Genomic DNA, 20,839 nt, shown 5'->3' with positions numbered 1-20,839 from the left:
TCGCTGGATACCGCCGTCACACCAACACCGGAGAGTTCGCTCGTCTCGAAGAGATGTAGTCACTGAGAAAACTCAGGATTTGGCTTGTGGAGTGAAGAGATGCTCTTGGCTCCGAAGCGAAAACATGATCTGCTGTTGCAGGTGTCTCTCCTTAAATACCCACGCGGTGGGGCGGAGATACATTATGCAAATTCCGCAGACCCATGGCATTTCATTGCCATAGGCTCATTTTTTAATACTCGAAGATGATAGGCTTTCTGGCGAAACCCCCATTCTCCGTCATCCGACGTAACTCGGAGTGACTACGAAAGGGAACGTTTTAGTTACAGTCGACTTATTTTACAATATATCTTAAAATATCTTATTTTATGTTCCAGGGAGGAAAGAAGAAAGTCATACAGGTTTGAAACGACATGAGGTTAAAAAAATTATGACTGAATTTTTACTTTTGTGTGAACTATCCCTTTAACTGCAAACTGAATGTAATGTTTTTAGACACTTACTGTAAATGCATGTTAATTGAAATTAAATGAAAATTTATTATAGTTATTTATGTTAAATGTTAAACTTTAGAGTGTTATTAAGTACATTATATATAATATTAAGTACTTCATATATAATTAAATAATTACTTTTATTCTTTTTGAAATATGGTTAAATATGGTTAAAGTGTACTGATGAATGTTCTAATTTCTATTGAAACTTTTTTTTATTCTAAAAAAAATGTGTTGAAATTACCACTGTGCCTTAAAATACAACAACTTTTTCAAGATAATGCTTGTTAATGAACACTTTGTTAAAATACATTTGCAGGGTAAAGTGAGGGACATTTTAGCTCTTAGAAAATGTAAATATTACAATAACTGTGAATTCAAAACATTTATTAATTGAGATGAGAATGTTCTGTAACAGGCTGGACATTCGGCCTGTGCATGTGTGAAGAATTTGGTCAAAATTATTCATCAGTCATATTCAAGAGTCATATCCTGAGCTGGACCAATATATTTTTCTTGTAGTAACAAGCCATTCTTCAGATAAAGTTATTAAATCATAGAAATTTTAACTTTTTTTGACAGAAATTTTACTAAGCCGAAATGGCACCGAAAAGTAGGAATGACCCGAATGTCATATATTTAAATATATTTTTAATTACACGTTTGCAATGAAGTTGCAATTTAGCACATTTAAAACATATTAACTTTAAATGTAATATCGAATAACACACTTCAGTTAAAATTATAATCAAGCTCTTTACATGTGTTTTAGTAAGTTAGTCAAGACATCGAAATAAGTGTACTTCTTTAAAGCATGACAAAAGATGAATACAACTAAATCTTTTTTATTTTGACGTTATTACAAAGTGCACTCAAGTCATGAGAGCGTACTCTCATTAAGTACAATTAAGTGCTTTTTATATTTAATTAATACACTATTATCTGCAAGAGCAGTTTTTGTTAAAATATTATTTTAAGATTTGAAGTACACTACAAAAAACAATGAAACCAATTAAATTACGCAACTATACTTCCAAACTCTCTCGACATGTACAGCCAAAATCTGGCATTCCAGAATGGTCAAACAAGCAAACAAAATTTTGAAAGAGCCACTTGTTTGCACTTAAGTCAACCTATAAATAGCTTAGAGATGACTCTGCACATTAAACTGGAATACAAGAAAGAATTTTAACATTTATAAATGAAGCACCTCACCTTTAAATCCTGTTTGAAACATCAATATGAACATTTCTAAACTTAAATGCACTAACATCTGTATTCAACAAGGTAAGAGAGTTTTTCCACCATCAGATGTTTATCAGACCACTACACTCTTCCATTCTCTAGCTGAGGAGGACAAACCCACCAGACACCTCTTAAAGGAGCGAGTGTGTGTGAGACTTATACCTTTACCAAAACAGACACACAGAGACGAAGATACAGACTCTAACGTGTTGTAGTGGGTCTGCACTTACTTGATTGATACTTAACCAGTACTTGACTGACTTTGCAAAAACTCTCTAATCTTCAGAAGCCTCATTTTTCCATAGATCATCACTCTTAGCACTTAATACTCAGGAGTGAGTGCACAAGATATGAATGTATCTGCTAGAAAACACAGTGTCACCTCAGATGACCGCCTGTGCTGTGCTCTTTTAGCATGCTCTGCCAAAATACATTTCAAAATCAGGCACTGATATTGGGCATGTGCAAAACTACATTCAGAAACAGATAGACGGAGCAGACAGAATCAAACAGATTGAACATTGAGTTTTTAACTATTTTTAACTTTTATTCCCGAATTTACACATGCAATGGCAACAGATTACTCTGAATGTGTACAGACATGAACAGACTGATAGATGGTTTTTTTTGTCTAAATAGTCTCAGTTCAACAAGCATGGGTGTTTGTATGTTTTATGCCTGCTAGACTGTGCAATTTCGGCAATCCTACGTTCATTACAAATCGCACTGTACGACATGGATAGAATAAACTTGCATACGACATGTATGTAGAATGTATGACTTGTACACTACGACGCATATGTAAAGGACAATGTACATCCAGCCGGTTGTTCTCTCAGAATAAACCCCATTGAGGCTGATGAGGATCCCGACGCTTATTACATGGCTACTTGCCACATAAGTAAATAATTAGACACGAAATATTGATCTGAGTTGAAATATTTTATTTAGTCTTTAAACGCAAAGCTTCCACTGAGAGAGCAGTTGCTAGGGCGGCAAGTTCAAACTAGATGGACATTTAAGAGATACGGTATACAGTCATACCACTTATTACACAGCATTTCGACACATAAATAATTATGGAGATTAGAGATATTGATTTCAGATTAAACTGTTTTAAAATCATACCTGTTTGCATCTTATAATCCAACAGTGTACAAAACAATAGTCACGGCAGCAGCTGCGTTTGCGTGAAACAAGAGAGAGCGAGTCCATGATACTGGATGACATAATTAAATAAATGTACACAAAATATTGATTCGACTGAGTTTTAATATTTTATTAGCTCACCAACTGCAAAACTTCCACGAAGAAAAAAACGTTTCTAGCAAGCGTATAGCGCAGCTGACTTCAGTAACCCGGATGAGCCTGTGTTATCTGTTTTCAGCGGTTGTTATCTGGGAATAACATACCACTGGATGGAGCGATTGACCAATCAGAATCAAGTATTCCACAGAGCCGTGTAATAAAGAAGAATAAAACATCATCAGCATGCGCTAGTGGTAAACAAATAGAGCAAGATGAATTGCACTTTGGCAATTGTGGTTCCCTTTTGAAGGGAACTCAACAATACGTCATCGACGCTATGGGGAACGCCTAAGGAGTGACAGGTGTCTGAAATCACTATCAAATCACGTCAATCACATTGACCGGCGACAGCCCGTGAATCATTAACGTGAATGATTAACGTGCGACCTGGAAGTATATAAGGGCGCCTTGCAAACATGTCAAATCATCTTTTCGTCTTCAGGGACTGTTTTGTCTGTAACTGCTTTGAAATTCAGGTAATTATGAAATGCTTTCAGAAGTGTGCAGACCCGTGCTCAAGATATCTGAGCCGGGTGACACACACGAACTGTGCAGTTTTCTGTCTGGGAAGGAAGACGCGCACAGGCAGTTCTCGAGGTAACTGCCTGTACAAATTGTGATCGCTCCGCTCCCGCCTATCCCTCTTCTCGAGGAAAGAGGGTTCAGCGTCTGGATGTCACAGATGAAGCCCGCCGATCGCCTTGAGTGGGGTGTAATCCTCTCAGACGATGCGGCGGCTGACGAGGGTAAGCAGCATATGGATGAAGTTTTTCAAAAAAAAAAAAAAGGGAAAAACTTAGTCCGGCAGCGAACGCTCTCTCGGACAAACAGGAGATGGCTCATGAGGGTGGGAATAATAGGATATATCCTGTATCTTCTCAGCCACCCTGCCCCGTGTATGCTGAGCTGGTTGGTGTTATGGAACGCGCCGCGGGCAGGCTGCAGCTGCCGTGGCTGCTTGTTAGGGGAGAAATCGCTCGCGATGTGAGCGGTTTTTCCCCGGTCATAGAACCACCAGCTCAGGTGAGCCTTTAATTTCTTCCCGATCTCATACTGAGATCGAGAGGACATGGAAGAACCCATACTCTGCCTGTATCCACCAACATCAGCAGGCTAGTCTCGCTGATGTTGAGAGGATAGGAGAGCGTGGGTATGCGTCGATGGGGAAACAATCGACACTGAGAGCTCAAACCCTGCCAGTTGAATGGCAGAGCATGTACGTCAGCGGGTCAGGCCGGTGCTAGCCTGCACATCATGGCGGTGTTGCAGGTACACCAGGCCGATCTGTTGGGGGATCTCGAACAGGGGGTGGGGCCCCTGAGGCGGTTACTGAGCTGCGCCGCAAATGAAAAAAAAAATATATATATAGCTCTCCGGGCCACCAAGCAGACTGCTGCCGCAATCTGCCGGTCGATGGCGACGATACTGGCCAAGGAGAGACATTTGTGGTTGAACCTGGCCGATATCGGGAAGAAAGAGAAAGGCTTTCTACTCGATTCGCTGGTAGGCCTTAAACAGGCCTTCTCAGAGGTGAGTCGCAACATTGTGGGACATACTTTATAGCTGCTGCAGATAGCTAGCCGTACTAGGCCTCCTGTGGGTGGGCCCAAAAGTTACGTTGGTGTAGTATGGTTCCCAACAGTGTTCCTTTGTAGCAGAATTGACTTGATATCAGCTAGTAGGCCCAACCAGGCCTCCCTGATAGGCGAGTCCCCAGCTGGCTGGCCTTAGCAGGCCGCCTTGGAACTGTCACCTGGACTCAGCTACCAGTTGCTATCAGGTAGTAGGCCACTCAGGCCTCCCTGAAGGTGAATTCCCACTTAAGATGGTTATCAGGTAGTAGGCCTCACCCGGCCTCCCTGAAGGCGAATCCCCACCTACATTGGCTATCAGGTAGTAGGCCTCACCAGGCCTCCCTGGAGACAAGCCCAAGGACAGACAACTGGACAGCTAGCCTGACTTTCTATCGGGTAGCAGAAAAAGCTCCCAGATATTATGGCTGTCAGGTAGTAGGCCTCACCAGGCCTCCCTGAAGACGAGTTCCCACATGCTGTGATTATCAGGTAGTAGGCCTCACCAGGCCTCCCTGAGGGTGAGTTCCCCACGTACTATCGTTATCAGGTAGAAGGCCTCTCTAGGCCTCCCTGTAGGTGACCACATACTGTTGCTATCAGGTAGTAGGCCTCACCAGGCCTCCTTGTGAGTGGTTCCCTAGCGGTGCTGGGTTCAGGAAGCTTGTGGCCTCTTGCTATCATTTCAGCTGGCATTATCAGGCAGCTGCTGAAGGCGAGCTTGCGCCCTGGCTCGACTAAAGTGTTCATTCTCTGCTACTGGTTCCCTCCCGGAACCTCTTTCCTGCCTACAGCCTGGTGTTGCCTACCAGGGGGACCATATGCTCCCCTCATTGAGGGTCACTGTGAGCACGCGGACTCCTGAGTCTGGTCAGACGGTCGTAGGCCTCTTGTGAGGCCTCCCAGTTAGATCAGTCCTTAGGCCTTCACAGGCCTCCTCAGTGTTTTGAAACAGACACAGTAGAGAAACTCCCCTCGCTAGCAAGGGTTGGAAAGCACTATGCTGAGTCATACTCTCCGGGATATCCCGTTTCTGAGATCCGGGCCGTGCGGTTCACTGCCAGCTTCGCAGTCCCTCGGGTTGGATGCCTTACCTAAGGCAAGTGTCCAGAGGCTCTGTCTTCGGACAGACAGGAAGTGGCCAGACTAAGTGTCTATGCTCTGATGCCAGGTCAGGCCGTCCTGGTGGCATTTCGGGGTAAGGAATGTTCCCCTGAATAGTGATTGGCTGGGGTTCCTTCGGGTTCCCTAGCCACATTCCCTAGAAGGGACCCCTTCTAATTGAAGTTGTGATCCTAGGCCTTTGAGCAGGCCCAGGTAGGCCTTTCATTTAACTATGTTTATGGAGGTTTTCCTGTGAGGCTTATAGCTTGGGCTATGACCGTAGGGAATGGTGTCACTGACAGCCCAGTGTGACCTGAGGGTGAGTGGTTCTAGCATTTCATTTGAATTTGCTGGTTCGGACAGTTGTCACTGCCTGAGGGCATGCACTCCCCTCAGCATGGCGGAGTGGGTATTTCGTTCCCCATAGCGTCGATGACGTATTGTTGAGTTCCCTTCGAAAGGGAACGTCTCAGATTACGACTGTAACCTCTGTTCCCTGAGAACAGGGAACGAGACAATACGTCTCCCTGCCATGCCTCGGGGCTTGCCTACCGTACAGTCCCTTCAGACGATAAGGTGATTTGTCATGTTTGCAAGGCGCCCTTATATACTTCCAGGTCGCACGTTAATCATTCACGTTAATGATTCACGGGCTGTCGCCGGTCAATGTGATTAACGTGATTTGATAGTGATTTCAGACACCTGTCACGCCTGAGGCATTCCCCATAGCGTCGATGACGTATTGTCTCGTTCCCTGTTCTCAGGGAACAGAGGTTACAGTCGTAACCTGAGACGTTTTTATGTGCGCTGAAAAATAGAGGAGAAAGCAAAAGAGGAGAATATGGAAGCGGTCATGGCTAGGGAAAAGAGGCCAATTTGGCATGGCGATTTTGCAAATGGAGCTTCAGGTAAGTAGTCATAAGTTTTAGCGCCATGTTGCGTTGATCAATATGCCATTTCATGTTGCATTTTTATCGGCTAGTCAGTAGATGTAGGATGTAGCAGCAAACACACAGTGAGATGATCATGCTAAACTTCTGACACTGTCAGAAAATTACCGCATGCTATCTTTGATTGCAAGACCGTGACAACGGCCGTCTTGAACCTCTCTCACTGTACCAGGTAGGACCACCGTTTAGGAGCCACCACCACAGAAATTGCCACAATTGGTTATCAACATCCTATAATTTAGAAGTAATAAGCTATTTTCTATCAAGTTTTTGATCCTCTCTTTCGAACACTCAATTTTGATAGGCGTTCCACATTCAAGACTTGGAAGTAAATGCCCACTGCTATGATTGGGTACCAGTTAACTTCATCTGAATGGTACGCAACTTGGTAAAGGTTTTGGCACTTTCTGTGAAAAAAAAAAAATAAACTAAAATCATGGACATGATTCGAAAAGGTTAAATGGCCCTGAAAAAAATAGTCACTCTTGTATTGTTAGCGGTCAATTGATTGGAAATAAACAGGAGACGAATTTTATCAATTTGAAATTTGTTTTACTGCGCACAAACAAATTCTTATTGAAAGCGAATTATTTTGAGATATCAACCTCAAATTTGGAACACCACTTGTTTGATTTTCTCAGAGTTTTAGAGTAAGACGTGTTTTGGAAAATAATTAATAATTAGACAATAATCTGCCAAGTGTCGTCTCTAAAAAAGAGATCAAACTTAAGTCTGCACCAAAGCATTCAAGATTCATTACAGTTTAAATCGGAAATTTCATTAGTTCTATGTTCAAAAAATGATTAAATGTATTATAACTACTGCATAAATATAATGTATACCATAAAATCCCCTAAAATACAAATTATGAAATTTAAAAAAACCATTATCAAACTAAAATATAGTACAATCATTTCATTGAAATAAAATAAAAAATCTGTCATTTTTGACCAACACGCCAGGGGGTTAAAAACGAATCTGGAGTAAAATAAAGGGAACAAACGTCTTACTGACGCGATCTTGTAATCCTCAGAGGCATCTCTATCATTTTGTTGCTGGAGTAAGCGATCCTGTGTTTGCGTCCGTCTCGTATTTACCACTACATGACAGAGAGGCAATGATGTAGAAGTAGGCGTTGATCTTCTTCTGCAGAGGCGGTCTTCCGTCGCACTCTGATGTGATAATGTGAAAAAATCTGAAACAAGTCGTTTTCTAAGCTGGTTTTTCAATAAAAGCTGTCTTTGGACAAACGAGGAAGTTTTAAGTACTGAAACTTACAGGAAATTGTGTATAGTACAATAACCTCTTATTTGTCAAAAGATCAATAAAAATTAGATTTCTCAATTTGTGACCCTTTTGAATTCAAATGCTATACAACTACCATACATTTAAGTTGTATTTTTGGAGTACCATACAAACAAAAAGACACAAATAACTGCTCACTGGACTCATATGCCCCTGGCAAAACTAGAAAGCTCTTCTTAATTGTTTTTTTCTTGATTTTAAATCCATGATACTTAATTACACATGTGTGAGAATGACATTGGTGAACTACACAGACTCCTAATTAATAACACAGCGATCAGATTAAGCCACAGTATCCAACCCAGATCAGAGAGATTGACATCTGACCGTGTGACTGTGAGATCTCCAGTGACACAGGCCTTACAAAACTGTGTCAGTTAAACAAGTTCATGTCAGGTGCCAATACAGCCATAGAAAGAGATTGAGCTCATTTTAAGGGAAGAACTTTACATTCTCTCAAACTGGCAGAATAAAACAAACATTCATATAATGTTTTACAACATGAATGATTCTTTGATTAGATCTTTTAAAATCCTAACTGAAATTATAAGCAACATGCAGGATTAGTGATTTTTTTGTTTTGTTTAAAGGGGTCATATGGTGCATGCACTTTTACAAGTTGATTGTACTGAAATGTGTGTTGGCAGTGCCTGTACACAAACATCATAAAATGATAAAAATCCATCCAGTGTTTTTGTTTTAATCTCCTTATATGTTTTCCCCTGCCTCAAATCGAGCCGTTCGGCCGTGTGACGTCACACGGTCGGACGCCCCTCCCGCGATTGTTGATTGACAGCCGGGTTTCAACACAGACCCGCCCTTGCTCGTGAGCCAGCTGTCAATTATAGTCTGCGCGGACCGGCGCGGTCATTGTTGATATGCTGGAGCACTGTCTATGAGCAGAATGGCGTCTGGACCGGTACCAACTATTCGTGTTCCTGCTGAACCTCCAAAATAACTGAAGTGAGTGTAACGTTTTATTAATCTTTAATATTCATATTAATCTTTGCAAATCGCTAGATGCACGCTTCACAATGAATGCGTCTAAGGTTTACACTCAGGGTACATTACGGCATGTTTTCTATGTACAACGTTCTCAATATAATTCATAATCCCACGTCTATAATGAACAACGCGTTATGGTTATTGTGTTACAAATGGTGTAGCACAGAACAGAGGGGCGGGGTGAGCAAAGCTCATTATCATTTAAAGTCATATGCACTGACACGGCGTGCTGAAAACAGAGCTGTTTTTGACCAGGTAAAATAAGTGTTTTCTTACAATACTAATGAGAATTTTTAATTAAAGTATATTACAAAGTTTTAATTTAGACTCTAAAGAATCATATTAGATTGTACAAAAATGGCATTATATGACCCCTTTAAGCACCATTAATAAGAATGAAATCACACACTAAATACATTACATAGCAATTAGTTACAGTACATAGAATAACTGGATGGTTGAAATCGTCACCTTGGAATTATAAGGTTCTATCTGACATTTTTTTTTTATTGAGTTATTCACATATTCTTATTCCGAGACAATTTATTTACATTATGTGAATGTGATGGTTTTTTTTTAAAGTTGTGTACATTTTAGGACTTTTTATTTAGAAAACAAAAAGGTTCTATCAACAAAGTCGAATGGAATGCAAAAAACTTTGAAGCTCAATATCTCAAAACCGCTCAGAATGCAGATAGAACCTTAGAATTCCAAGATGGCGAAATGTGTCCAAAATGCTTCCTGTTCTACTGTTCTCACTCCTCATGCTTTGTTACTTCCCTGTGGTCGAGTCAGGCAGTGAAACCATTGATTTTGTAAGCTATCAATGTCCTATAATACCATCAACACAACAACAGTGTTAACGGATCATTTGGAGTTCACGAATTTGTGCTCACAGATTTTATACACACACACACTGTTTAAAATTGTAGGGTCTGTAAGATTTTGTAAGATTTCCTCTTATGCTCACTAAGGCTGTTTTTATTTGGTTAAAAACACATTAAAACAGTAATAGTGTGAACATCATTCATTCAAAATTTCTGTTTCTATTTTAATCTATTTTAAAATATAATTCATTCCTGCTGAATTTTCAGCATCATTACTCCAGTCTTCAGTGTCACATGATCCTTCAGAAATAAATCTGATATGCTGAAACAATTTGTATTATTATCAATTGTAATGAATGGCCTTAAAGTGTTAGTTCACCCAAAAATGAAAATTCTGTCAGTAATTACTCACCCTCATGTTGTTCCAACCCCGTAAGACTTTCGTTCATCTTCGGAACACAAATTAAGATATTTTTGATTAAATCTGAGAGCTGGATCACTCCTCCATATAGGCTTCTTAAGGGATCGAAACTGACCGGCTTAAAAGTTATGAAAGACATCGTTAAAATAGTCCAAGTGACTACAGTGGCTCAATCTTAAGTTTATCAAGCGACGCGAATACTTTTTGTGCGCAAAAAACAAACAAAAATAACGACTTTATTCAACTATTCATTTCCTTCTCTGTTCGGCCGTGATATTTCACATAGTGAAACTACGCAAAGCTTCTAGGTTGTACGTCACGCATCACACACATGACCAGCGTCGGCCAATAGTGAGCCTACGTGTGACATGCAACCTAGAAGCTTTGCACAATATATCACTACGTGAAATATCAAGGCCCACAGGGAAGGAAATGATTAGTTGAATAAAGTCGTTATTTTTGTTTGTTTTTTTGCGCACAAAAAGTATTCGCGTCACTTGATAAACTTAAGATTGAGCCACTGTAGTCACTCGGACTATTTTAACGATGTCTTTCATAACTTTTGGGCCGGTCAGTTTCGATCCCTTAAAGGAGAACTCCGGTCAATTTTAACAATGAGCTAATTTTTTTGTACATTTGGAGTGCTGTCAGTACAGACAAAAACGACAAAAATCGGTGTTGCCTACACCGTGTTATCCTCTTTTTAAAATTCGCACCCTGTTGACTTCAATGGGGCAAGTTCTAAACCTGCTTTTAGCCTCTTAACATCCTTGATTTGTCATTACAAGTGCACAGCCATCCGAGTGGTGTTATTAAGAGTGACCACGGTCAATCTGACTGCAGTAGATGTGACAGATATTAATAAAAATGATGTTAATTCAGCCAGCTCACATACCTGTATTTACTTCCTGTTTTCGTTCGAAGTCCACAGTAGTCGATTGTCGAGTTCGCGCGCGTGGTCATTGGTAACTAATATAACTAATGATCGCGCGCGCGAACTTGACAATCGACTACTGTGGACTTCGAATTTGTGTTCCGAAGATGAACGAAAGTCTTACGGGGTTGGAACAACATGAGGGTGAGTAATTACTGACAGAATTTTCATTTTTGGGTGAACTAACCCTTTAATCAAAATGCCCTAGTCTTCAGAAAACCTTGTCTCAAAGACAGCACAGGAGACCAGACAGCACTACCCATTTGGTCAAAGACTATAGAGATAAACTTCCAATACACAAGGACACTTACTCCATTCATATCCACAAACGTTTATGTTTAGTAAATGCAAATGTTTATATGCAAATGTTTATAGTATTCCTCATGTGTTTTATGCATGTCCCTATGTTTTATTAGTTATGACTAGTTATGATTCTTTAGTTATGTTAGAGTAACTTCCAATGTTGATATCCAAAGATGATGTATCACTGCTTTAATGTCTTCAAATCCCCTCTTTCTTGGTATCAAAATAATCCTCTTTTGATTTGATAATCAATGGTGTACAATATGTTATGATAAATTGCATCAGGATATTTTTACCATACTTTTTACCATACATACGGTTCAAAGACTGCACAAATTTTCCATGCCACCATGAACATGCAAATGGAGATAAGATGAACAAAGACTTTCTCCAGGTCATCTTAGATTGGTCACCTCACCAGATGGGTGTGAACTGATAGGACCCTTAAAAGTATCTGATTAGATCAGAACTTGGCTCAATCTCTTTGAGACAACATCCTCCTGTCTTCTTCCGGCAACTTCATCTTCAAGTTAACTTCTTTTGATTTAACGTGGACCACCCCAAGAACCCAAATGAACGCTTCAGCACACTCCTTGCAAAATCATCAAGAATCTCCTGCATCTGGACTTGTTCAGCAACCAAAACCAATTGCAAGTACCCGTTTGCAGCCTTTAGATGTGTTTCTAAGTTATTGTGCCCCTTTAAGGTGACCCTGATTCTCTGATGTTTCTCGTAGGTTGTGGTTAACTGATTGTAATCTTGCCATTCTCTTTTCTTCTCTCTCTCTTTCTTCACTTCTCTTTACTTTCTTGATTCTGTATACAATTTTTGCTTAGTTTAGTTGTGTGTGTAGCCTACCGTAGTTTCGTTTATCAAACCATTACATTCACACTTTATTGTCTCTGTGTTTGCCACTCACAAAAATATCGAAGTCACTTAAACATCTTGATCTAGCTACCTATGCTATTACCCTGCTAGTACTTGATTTACTGTAGCTGGAAAAGGTTATTCTTTCTTGGCCAGGAAAATAATATATTTCCTAGAATTAATAATTGATTATGCTTTCTGTTCATTGGATGAACTGATTAAATAATTGTACTATTAATTCTGCTACAGTCAATTCTAAAACATTCACATATTTATAATTAATTATAATTTGTTAAAATTAATTATATATATAATCATATAATTTAAACTGTAACTTACACAATGTTAAAAACAGTTGTGCTGCTTAACACTTTTGTGGAAACCGTGTGATTTTTTTTTTTTTTTTTTTTTTTTTTTGGATTCTTTGATAAACTTCAAATTAACATTTATTTTACATATAAATTTGGAATTTTTACAAAACATTTTAACATTATAAATGTCTTATGTCACTATTTATCAAAATATCTTTTACATATATTTTTTTTCAATAAAGAAAAAACATCGCACACCTGCAGATAATAGGTGCGTAGGAAAAATAACCGAAAAAGATCGGTCGACAATCTGCAAACGAGAAACTCCCGCACACTATCAAAACTTGCATTTAAAAACTCTTTATTAGCAACGTTTTGGTCTCACGACCTTCATCAGGCATTTTTTTTTTTTTTTTTTACTTTTTAAAAAAAGTAACCATTTCAGCCATAATCTAAACATGCTGACATTATGCATTTAACGATCATGTATTATGCATTTATCATTTAACGGCCACTATTCCAACAGTTCACTCTGTTAGTGTGACAGCTGAGAGTGCAATCAACCACAATTTGCAATAAGAGCTTGAGACAATTAAGTATTTTTTAATATGTTTTTAATATATATATATATATATATATATTAATCAGGTGATAATACACAAACCTCACGGGAGGTGAGTTACACCAGCTTCAATTGGTTAGTTCATTACAGAATAGTCTCAGTTTCCCATTGAAAAACAGGCACATGGCAAAGGCGTACTGCAGCTGGAGCTCATGCTGTTTGGCACCGATGGTGGTCAGGTGGTCTACAAACAGACCTGAGCGGGTACACTGGCACAGAATTAGAAGTTCACTGGGTTCACTCCAGCCTTGGAACTTAGAGCCAAGTGGGCCACTCCAGTAAATAATGTCTACTCTCTCTCTCTCTTTCTAAAAAGAGAGCCGACTGCATGTAAGAGCAAATCTTAATGGGAATAATTAGAACCAGACAGCAAGATAAATAAAGATAAACAGATAAACTGCTAGATAAACAGATGCTTAATTATGGGATAGTTGAAATAAATATTTAAAATTCTTCCCAGTGCCTTGAGCAATATACTTAGATAAAACCATCAGTTTACTTTGTCTCTAGTAAAGCAAAGTCCAGTGTGTAGTGCTTATACAGAAATAGCAGATGACTGTGACATAGCGAATCCAGAGTACGCAATTGATGATCATGTGAAATCTTTGTACAGACGTTCAGATGCTCTTGATTCCATTGAAGCACAAGGCGCTCTTTTGGATCATTCTCAAATCATGCTGGTAAACATGATCATCAGGTTTCATACAAACTTGTGTAGCTCATGCAGCTCAAGTGCATGAATTAAAACAAAAGACGGGGGAGAAATGAAATTCTAAGAAATGTACCAATTCATGCCAATTTTTCTCTTGTAGTTTTCACTCAAATTGTCATGCTTCTGACCTTTTGAAGTCAACATAATCACAAATATGCTTACATTTGTTTTATTAGTAACCTAGAAATAGGGAAGAGCTTAATTAGTGTATTTCATGCTACAAATAAACAAGTTTATTTATATACTGTATATAACATAGATTATATATATATATATATATATATATATATATATATATATATAATTTAAGCCTGGGAATGAACAAATAAACATCTTTTAAGATTCTGCACTATTCTGCATTAATTAAGATTCCGCACTAAGTTAACTTACTAGGCATATTTTTGACTATGTTGACTCCAAAATGTCAGATTCTAATACTCCCACTGAATCACTCAATGGTTTCAAATATGTATACAGTACAGTACACAATAAGAATTAAACATTACACCAATGCAGAAGTAGAGGAATTATTGCATGTTACACTGCAGGACACCACTGTCACTGCTTGACATCATGTCAACTCCCTACCAACTACCAGCCAACAGGTGCACCCTTGCGATTAATACAGCATGCCAAGCAAACACACGCAGAGAGAGAAAGACTTTCTGCCAGCACACACCGCGCTCCATACATGCATCGACTCAGGAGAAAACACATCCGCACTGCGAGCGCGAGTGGACAGCGTCGTGGTGCTGAAAACACCGCACGGAGCTTCCACGGCAACCGCAATCGCGCAAATATACTTGCGCTAGGTTTCGCGTTAATGTTTAACATCTGACCTATTCGACAGCACGCATTAAAACGTGTAGTAATCTCTAGTAAACGGCAGCTGATGGGATTTTTAGCGAAGATGGCGCCCACAGCTAACCCAACCCACCAGAGCCTCACAGAATGACCATAACTGAGACAAAATACTACATGCACACACGGCGCGAGCCACGAAAACCTCCGAGGCGCGTGACATTGACCTCTCTGATGGTTAACCCGGGCATTTTATCCGGGCCCCTCTCAACAATAGCCTAATATTGACAGTCTACGTAAGCAGACGTATTACATTTCAGGAGACAGTCATGCTGAAAATAACAGGGAGGGTTTTAAAGAGACAAATGCAGCCATCATCCACAAGCCCGTGACTGCAGCACTGCGAGCCAACAGACACTCTTTAAAATACAGGTTCCCTCAGCAATGCCATATAGAACCGTTTTTGGTTCCCTAAAGAACATTTTAGTCAAGAGTTCTGAAAAGAACCATTTTTTAGTGTGAAGAACAGTTTAGTAATCTAAAGAACCATCTTCCACTATAAAGAACCTTTTGTGGAATGGATGTTAAAAGGTTCTCCAGGGAACCATATGCCAATAAAGAAGCATTACTTATAAGAGTACAGAGCCCTCAAGCCCTCTCTATTAAGGGTGCTGAACACAATCAGCTGGCTTACTTCAGCATGGACTGCTCTTTCTCCTCCTCTTTCTTCTGTCGATCCATGACCGAGAGGATGATCTTCCTCTCCTCCTCGGTGAGGTGGCTCAGGTCCGGCATGTCCGGCGGAGCAGGAGCCGCAGGGGATGCGGCTGGGGCCCCCCGAGCTGTCATTTTCAGGTGTAGCTGCTGAAAGAGCAATGGATGAACATTAAATACATCTGCAGAGAATCCATGCAGCCTACACATGTGCTCTTGTTATAGACTTATGGGATACATAACTGTATGGATCTCGCTCATAAAAATAACAGTGATGCCAAAAAAAAAATATTGTTGGTACCCCAAAGAACCTTTCAGTGAACAGTTCTTAAAAAAAGAAATAATAATAATAAAAAAATAACCAAAAAAATATATATATGTGTGTGTGTGTGTGTGTGTGTTTTATTTAATTGTTTTTATTTGTTTTAGAGTGTATAGTATAGAGTCTAAATGCCATTATGTCCTGACCCTGAAGTCGGTATGTTTTATGACAACACATTATCTCATCTATGATACCATCAGATTCATCACAGACAGCCGGTGTATGTAGGCTACATTGAATATGCAGTACATTTAGAACATTATTAACGATAAACAATATAACCCAGTGACAGCATGGGGAACGCGTGTAGTACGGTTCACAATGTAACTTGTCACGCTGTCTCATAAAAACAAGCATCTTCTGAGAATAAGGTGTAAAACCCTGGGGGCTTCTCGAGTTACATGCCGGTTTCCGGGAGCCGAGGGCATCCCAAGCATGCCTGTCGAATGTGTTTGGAGAGAAAACGAGTGCTTGCCTTTTATTTCGCAATCATGGTGAATGCAGTCTAACCCATGGCTGCTGCTGCGAATGGAGAGCTCTCGCGCATCGTCCAATGGCGGGGCGCGCGATCCCTTATTGCGGTTATCGGCGTCCTCGCTCACAACCTTCCCCACGATTCCCTCTTGGTTGCTGCTGCTAACTCCAAGAGATTTCTTGAATGCACAAAAATGGATGCGGTAGGGGAAACGGTCTGATAGGAGAGCGAGGCGGAGCGACGGTCTTACGTAGGATGAAGATCAGATGGTCCAGTCTCGCGGGTGGGGGCAGCGGAAGTGCGCGCGCCCGGACACATTCATACATTCATTTCATTGACGATAGGAGCTGGAGCTGTGATGTAGGCTATGGTGACAAGTCATATTTTTTTATGGTTTATGTCTCAGATAGTAATGTATTAAATACTCTGTCTCAGGGACGTGCAAAGAGTTCCTCAGGGACAGGGGCTCAAACGTAAAAAGGGGCATATATATATATATAAGTACCGGTCAAAAGTTTGGAGACATTGCTATTTTTAATGTTTTTGAAAGAAGTCTCTTATGCTCATCAATACTGCATTTTATCTAATACAGAAGAAAAAAACAGTAATATTGTAAAATATTACTACAGTTTAAAATAGTTTTCTATTTCAATATACCCATATAACCTTTGATATTTTTTTCAGGATTTTGAGTTAAAGTTTTAAAAAAAGAACAGCATTTATTTAAAATTATATTTATAAAAACCAATAGGCTACAGTTCAAAAGTTTGGGGTCAGTATTTCTTTCTCTCTTTCTTTGTGAAATAAATTAATACTTTTATTTAGCAAGGATGTGCTAAATTGATAAAAAGTGATAGTAAAGACTTATGAAAGAATTTCTATTTTAACTAAATGCTTTTTATTCATCAATGAATCCTGAAAAAAGTATCACAAGTTCCAAAATAAAATGAAGCAGCACAACTGTTTTATTAGAATGATTTCTGAAGGATCATGTGACACTGAAGACTGTTATGGCTGTTGAAAATGCAGCTTTTCATCACAGAAATAAATTATATTTTAAAGTAATAGAAAACATTATTTTAAATTCATTGTTTTTCTGTATTTTTGATCAAATAAATCCAGACTTGATGAGCATAAGAGATAGTAATGTGTCCACATTTCTGACCAAAAATAAAATAATTTCTACCCTACTATTATACTATTGCTCTGTGTCTATTAGTTTAAATTCAGTTTTTTCCCTCAGACCTCTCTAATAAGCGTGTTAGCCTAAACTTACTTAACTGTATCACATTAATGTCAAATCAAATTCTGGGAAGACAAAACTGAAAGACATAGGCCTAAGCCAAAACTAAAAATGAATTGAGTGGCAGATTATAATCATACTGTAACGAAGAGGCAGAGTCGTGCGGATCCATTCGCAGTAACTTTATTAAACAGAAAAGCACACAGAGCGAAAACAGGAAAACCTGGGATACTTGGAAATGTCTGCAGGGCAAAACAAGACTTCGCCCTGGACACAGGGATAACTCAGGCTTAAGACAGGTGCGCTAAACAAGATAATCAAACACAGGTGCATAAAATCAACCATAATCAGTTCAGGGAAAAACATAATGGAAATAATAAACTAGGAAGGAGTGCCCCCCAGAGGCTCAAGCGGGCACTCCAGCCGCAGATCATCACATAGCCCCCCCTCAAAGGAGCGGCTTCCAGACGCTCCTAAGTGCTCCGGGGGGAGGTCAACGGGGGCTGGGATGGAGGGCCAGGCCCGTGCAGGGGAACGGGACCAGGAAGTAGCCCAGGCGGGCCTCGGCCGCAGAGCTTGGGCGGACCAGACTCGGCCTGTGACCAGGGTGGAGCAGGATGAGACGAAGGCCAGGGTGGAGCCCCCTCAGGCTTCCCTGGGTGTGAAGACCTCTCGGGCCGCCATGGCAGAGAAGACCCCTCAGGAGACCATAGCAGCACGACATTCATGGTCCCCTCGTGGATCCTAATGCCCCCCCCCCCCCCCAAAAAAATACTTGGAGGAACCTACGGGGACATGGGTTGGAACAAGAACCGGCTCTGGGACTGACAAGGGCTCTGGGACTGACAAGGGCTCTGGGACTGTATGTTCGTGAAGAACAAGATCGTCAAGGCTGTCGTGAAACTCTGGCTTGTTGTGGCTGACGTGAAGCTCTGGGACAGTCTCATGGAGCTTGAGAGACGGGGCCGGCAGGGCGAGGCGCAGAGGAGGGGCCGGCAGGGCGAGGCGCAGAGGTGGGGCCGGCAGGGCGAGGCGCAGAGGCGGGGCCGGCAGGGCGAGGAGTCTGGGTACGCTCACCGGAGCCTGGCGAGCCGAACGAGTCCTCCTCCTCCTCCTGCGGCGGCGCGTCACAGGGCTTGATTCACTCGATGCACTTGATTCGGCACTCGATGCACTGGACGATGCACTTGATTCACTGGAGGATGCACTTGATTCACTGGAGGATGCACTTGATTCACTGGAAGATGCACTTGACTCGGCGCTTGGCACGCTCGACTCGGTACTCGGTTCACTTGACTCGGGATTCGGTTTACTTGACTCGGGATTCGGTTCACTTGACTCGGGATTCGGTTCACTTGACTCGGGATTCGGTTCACTTGACTCGGGATTCGGTTCACTTGACTTGGCACTTGACTCACTCGACTCGGCGGCACTTGACTCGGCTGGCACGCGCTCAGACTCAGTAGAAAACTCTTGAGGCAGGAATATAACAGAGCTTACGTGAAGTGTTAGAACGTCGGGATTCACATGTTGCGTGGATACGGCGGACCCTTTACGAAGCGCTGGTTCAACTGGGCTTTCATGTAGCGCAAACTCGGCGGAGCACGCGTGATGCGCTGGTTCACCGGGAGACAATTGATGCGTGGATTCAGTGGGTACCTTGTAAAGTGGCAAATCGTCGGGTCCTTTGTGAAGCAAAAGTTCCAAAAAACCAACAGTAAAAGGCGAACCGCTCATGGAAAGGGCCAGGTCAATATATTGGGTCAAAGTGCAGTCAGGTTCAGGGTAGGGCATCCTTGAGCGAAGCGGTTGGACAACCCTCCCCGGAAAAAGATATTTAAACATACGGTGGTCATTCTCGTGAAACGTGCGAGTTCAACAAACTCCTCGACATACCACTCAATCGAACGACCCTCTTGACGTAAACACATGATCTCTGCTCCAGTATCCGTGTCGTACTTCACTGGGCGAGCTTGACGTGGAACCCGGATCGGTTCAGGGCTGACAACAGTGGAGACGGGTTGAGTGCAGTAACTTTATTAAACAGAAAAGCACACAGAGAGAAAACAGGAAAACCCGGGATACTTGGAAATGTCTGCAGGGCAAAACAAGACTTCGCCCTGGACACAGGGATAACTCAGGCTTAAGACAGGTGCGCTAAACAAGATAATCAAACACAGGTGCATAAAATCAACCATAATCAGTTCAGGGAAAAACATAATGGAAATAATAAACTAGGAAGGAGTGCTCCCCAGAGGCTCAAGCGGGCACTCCAGCCGCAGATCATCACACATACCATATTAAATGAAATGTCAAAATAATTATATTTGAACTCTCATTAAAATTGGACCTCAGTTAGTCAGTTTACAATAAGCTACCTTAGTAGAACAAATCATCAAATTTACTTAAAATCAAAGATCACAAATTTGGTGCCAGTAAGATTAATGGGGTTTTTTTCAGTAGGGACGCATTATATTGATCAGAAGTGACAGTAAATACATTTCTGATATTCTAATTCATCATTTTAATCTATACCTTTGTATTCATCAAAGCATCCTCAAAAAATGTATCAAGGTTTCCACAAAACTATTATGCAGCAAAACTGTTTTCAACATTAATAATAAAAATAAATGTTACCTGAGCAACAAATCACTCAGCATATTAGAATGATATCCGAAGGATTATGTGACTCTGAAGACTGGAGTAATGACTGATGAAAATTCAGCTTTTCCATTACAGGAATAAATTACATTTTAAATTATTGAATTTTAAATTGTATTAATATTTGTTTTCACTGTATTTTTGTATCTAAAATATATAAATAAATAAATGCAGCCTTGGTGAACATAAGAGACTTCTTTCTAAAACATTAAAAAATCTTACTGACCCCAAACTTTTGAATAGTATAGTTTCATACAATTTAAACAATATTAGCTCACTGAATTAATACAAAAAGAAATAATGTAATTATATTATACAATGCAAGTTTCATGACTGACACTGGTCAACCTATTTGGTGACTTGTCTATTTATTTATTTACCACCAGATAGTGTTGTAGTCAAGGCCACCTAAACCGAGACCAAGACAAGATCAAGACCAGTGTGTGTTGAGACCAAGACTAGACCAAGAATTTGAGGGGTTGAGACCAAGACTAGACCAAGACTTTGAGGGTCTGAGACCAAGACAAGACCAAGACCAGTGTGTGTTGAGACCAAGACAAGACCAAGGCTTTGACGGGCTGAGACCAATACCAGCATGTTTTGAGACCAAGACGAGGCCAAGACTTTGAGGGGTTGAGACCAAG

The 20,839-nt window shown here is 40.6% G+C and overlaps 1 protein-coding gene across 16 annotated transcripts in view; it reads right to left on the bottom strand.

Moving 5' to 3' along the window:
- Window positions 1–15,640, bottom strand: part of rims2b (regulating synaptic membrane exocytosis 2b) — a 232,465-nt gene extending 216,825 nt beyond the window's left edge. For all 16 annotated transcript variants that reach the window (XM_056254608.1, XM_056254605.1, XM_056254609.1 and 13 more), the window contains exon 1: window positions 15,475–15,640. In XM_056254608.1, coding sequence (XP_056110583.1) covers window positions 15,475–15,629 — 155 coding nt within the window. In that variant the 5' untranslated portion in view covers window positions 15,630–15,640. The remainder of the gene's footprint in view (window positions 1–15,474) is intronic.
- Between the last annotated feature and the right edge of the window lie 5,199 nt (window positions 15,641–20,839).

This window comes from Rhinichthys klamathensis, unplaced genomic scaffold (assembly GCF_029890125.1).
Source record: "Rhinichthys klamathensis goyatoka isolate OS25496 unplaced genomic scaffold, OSU_Roscu_1.1 h1tg000111l_1, whole genome shotgun sequence".
Lineage (NCBI taxonomy): Eukaryota > Metazoa > Chordata > Actinopteri > Cypriniformes > Leuciscidae > Rhinichthys > Rhinichthys klamathensis.
The sequence above is the reverse complement of the archived record's forward strand: the minus strand, read 5'-3'. Positions and strand labels throughout refer to the sequence as shown.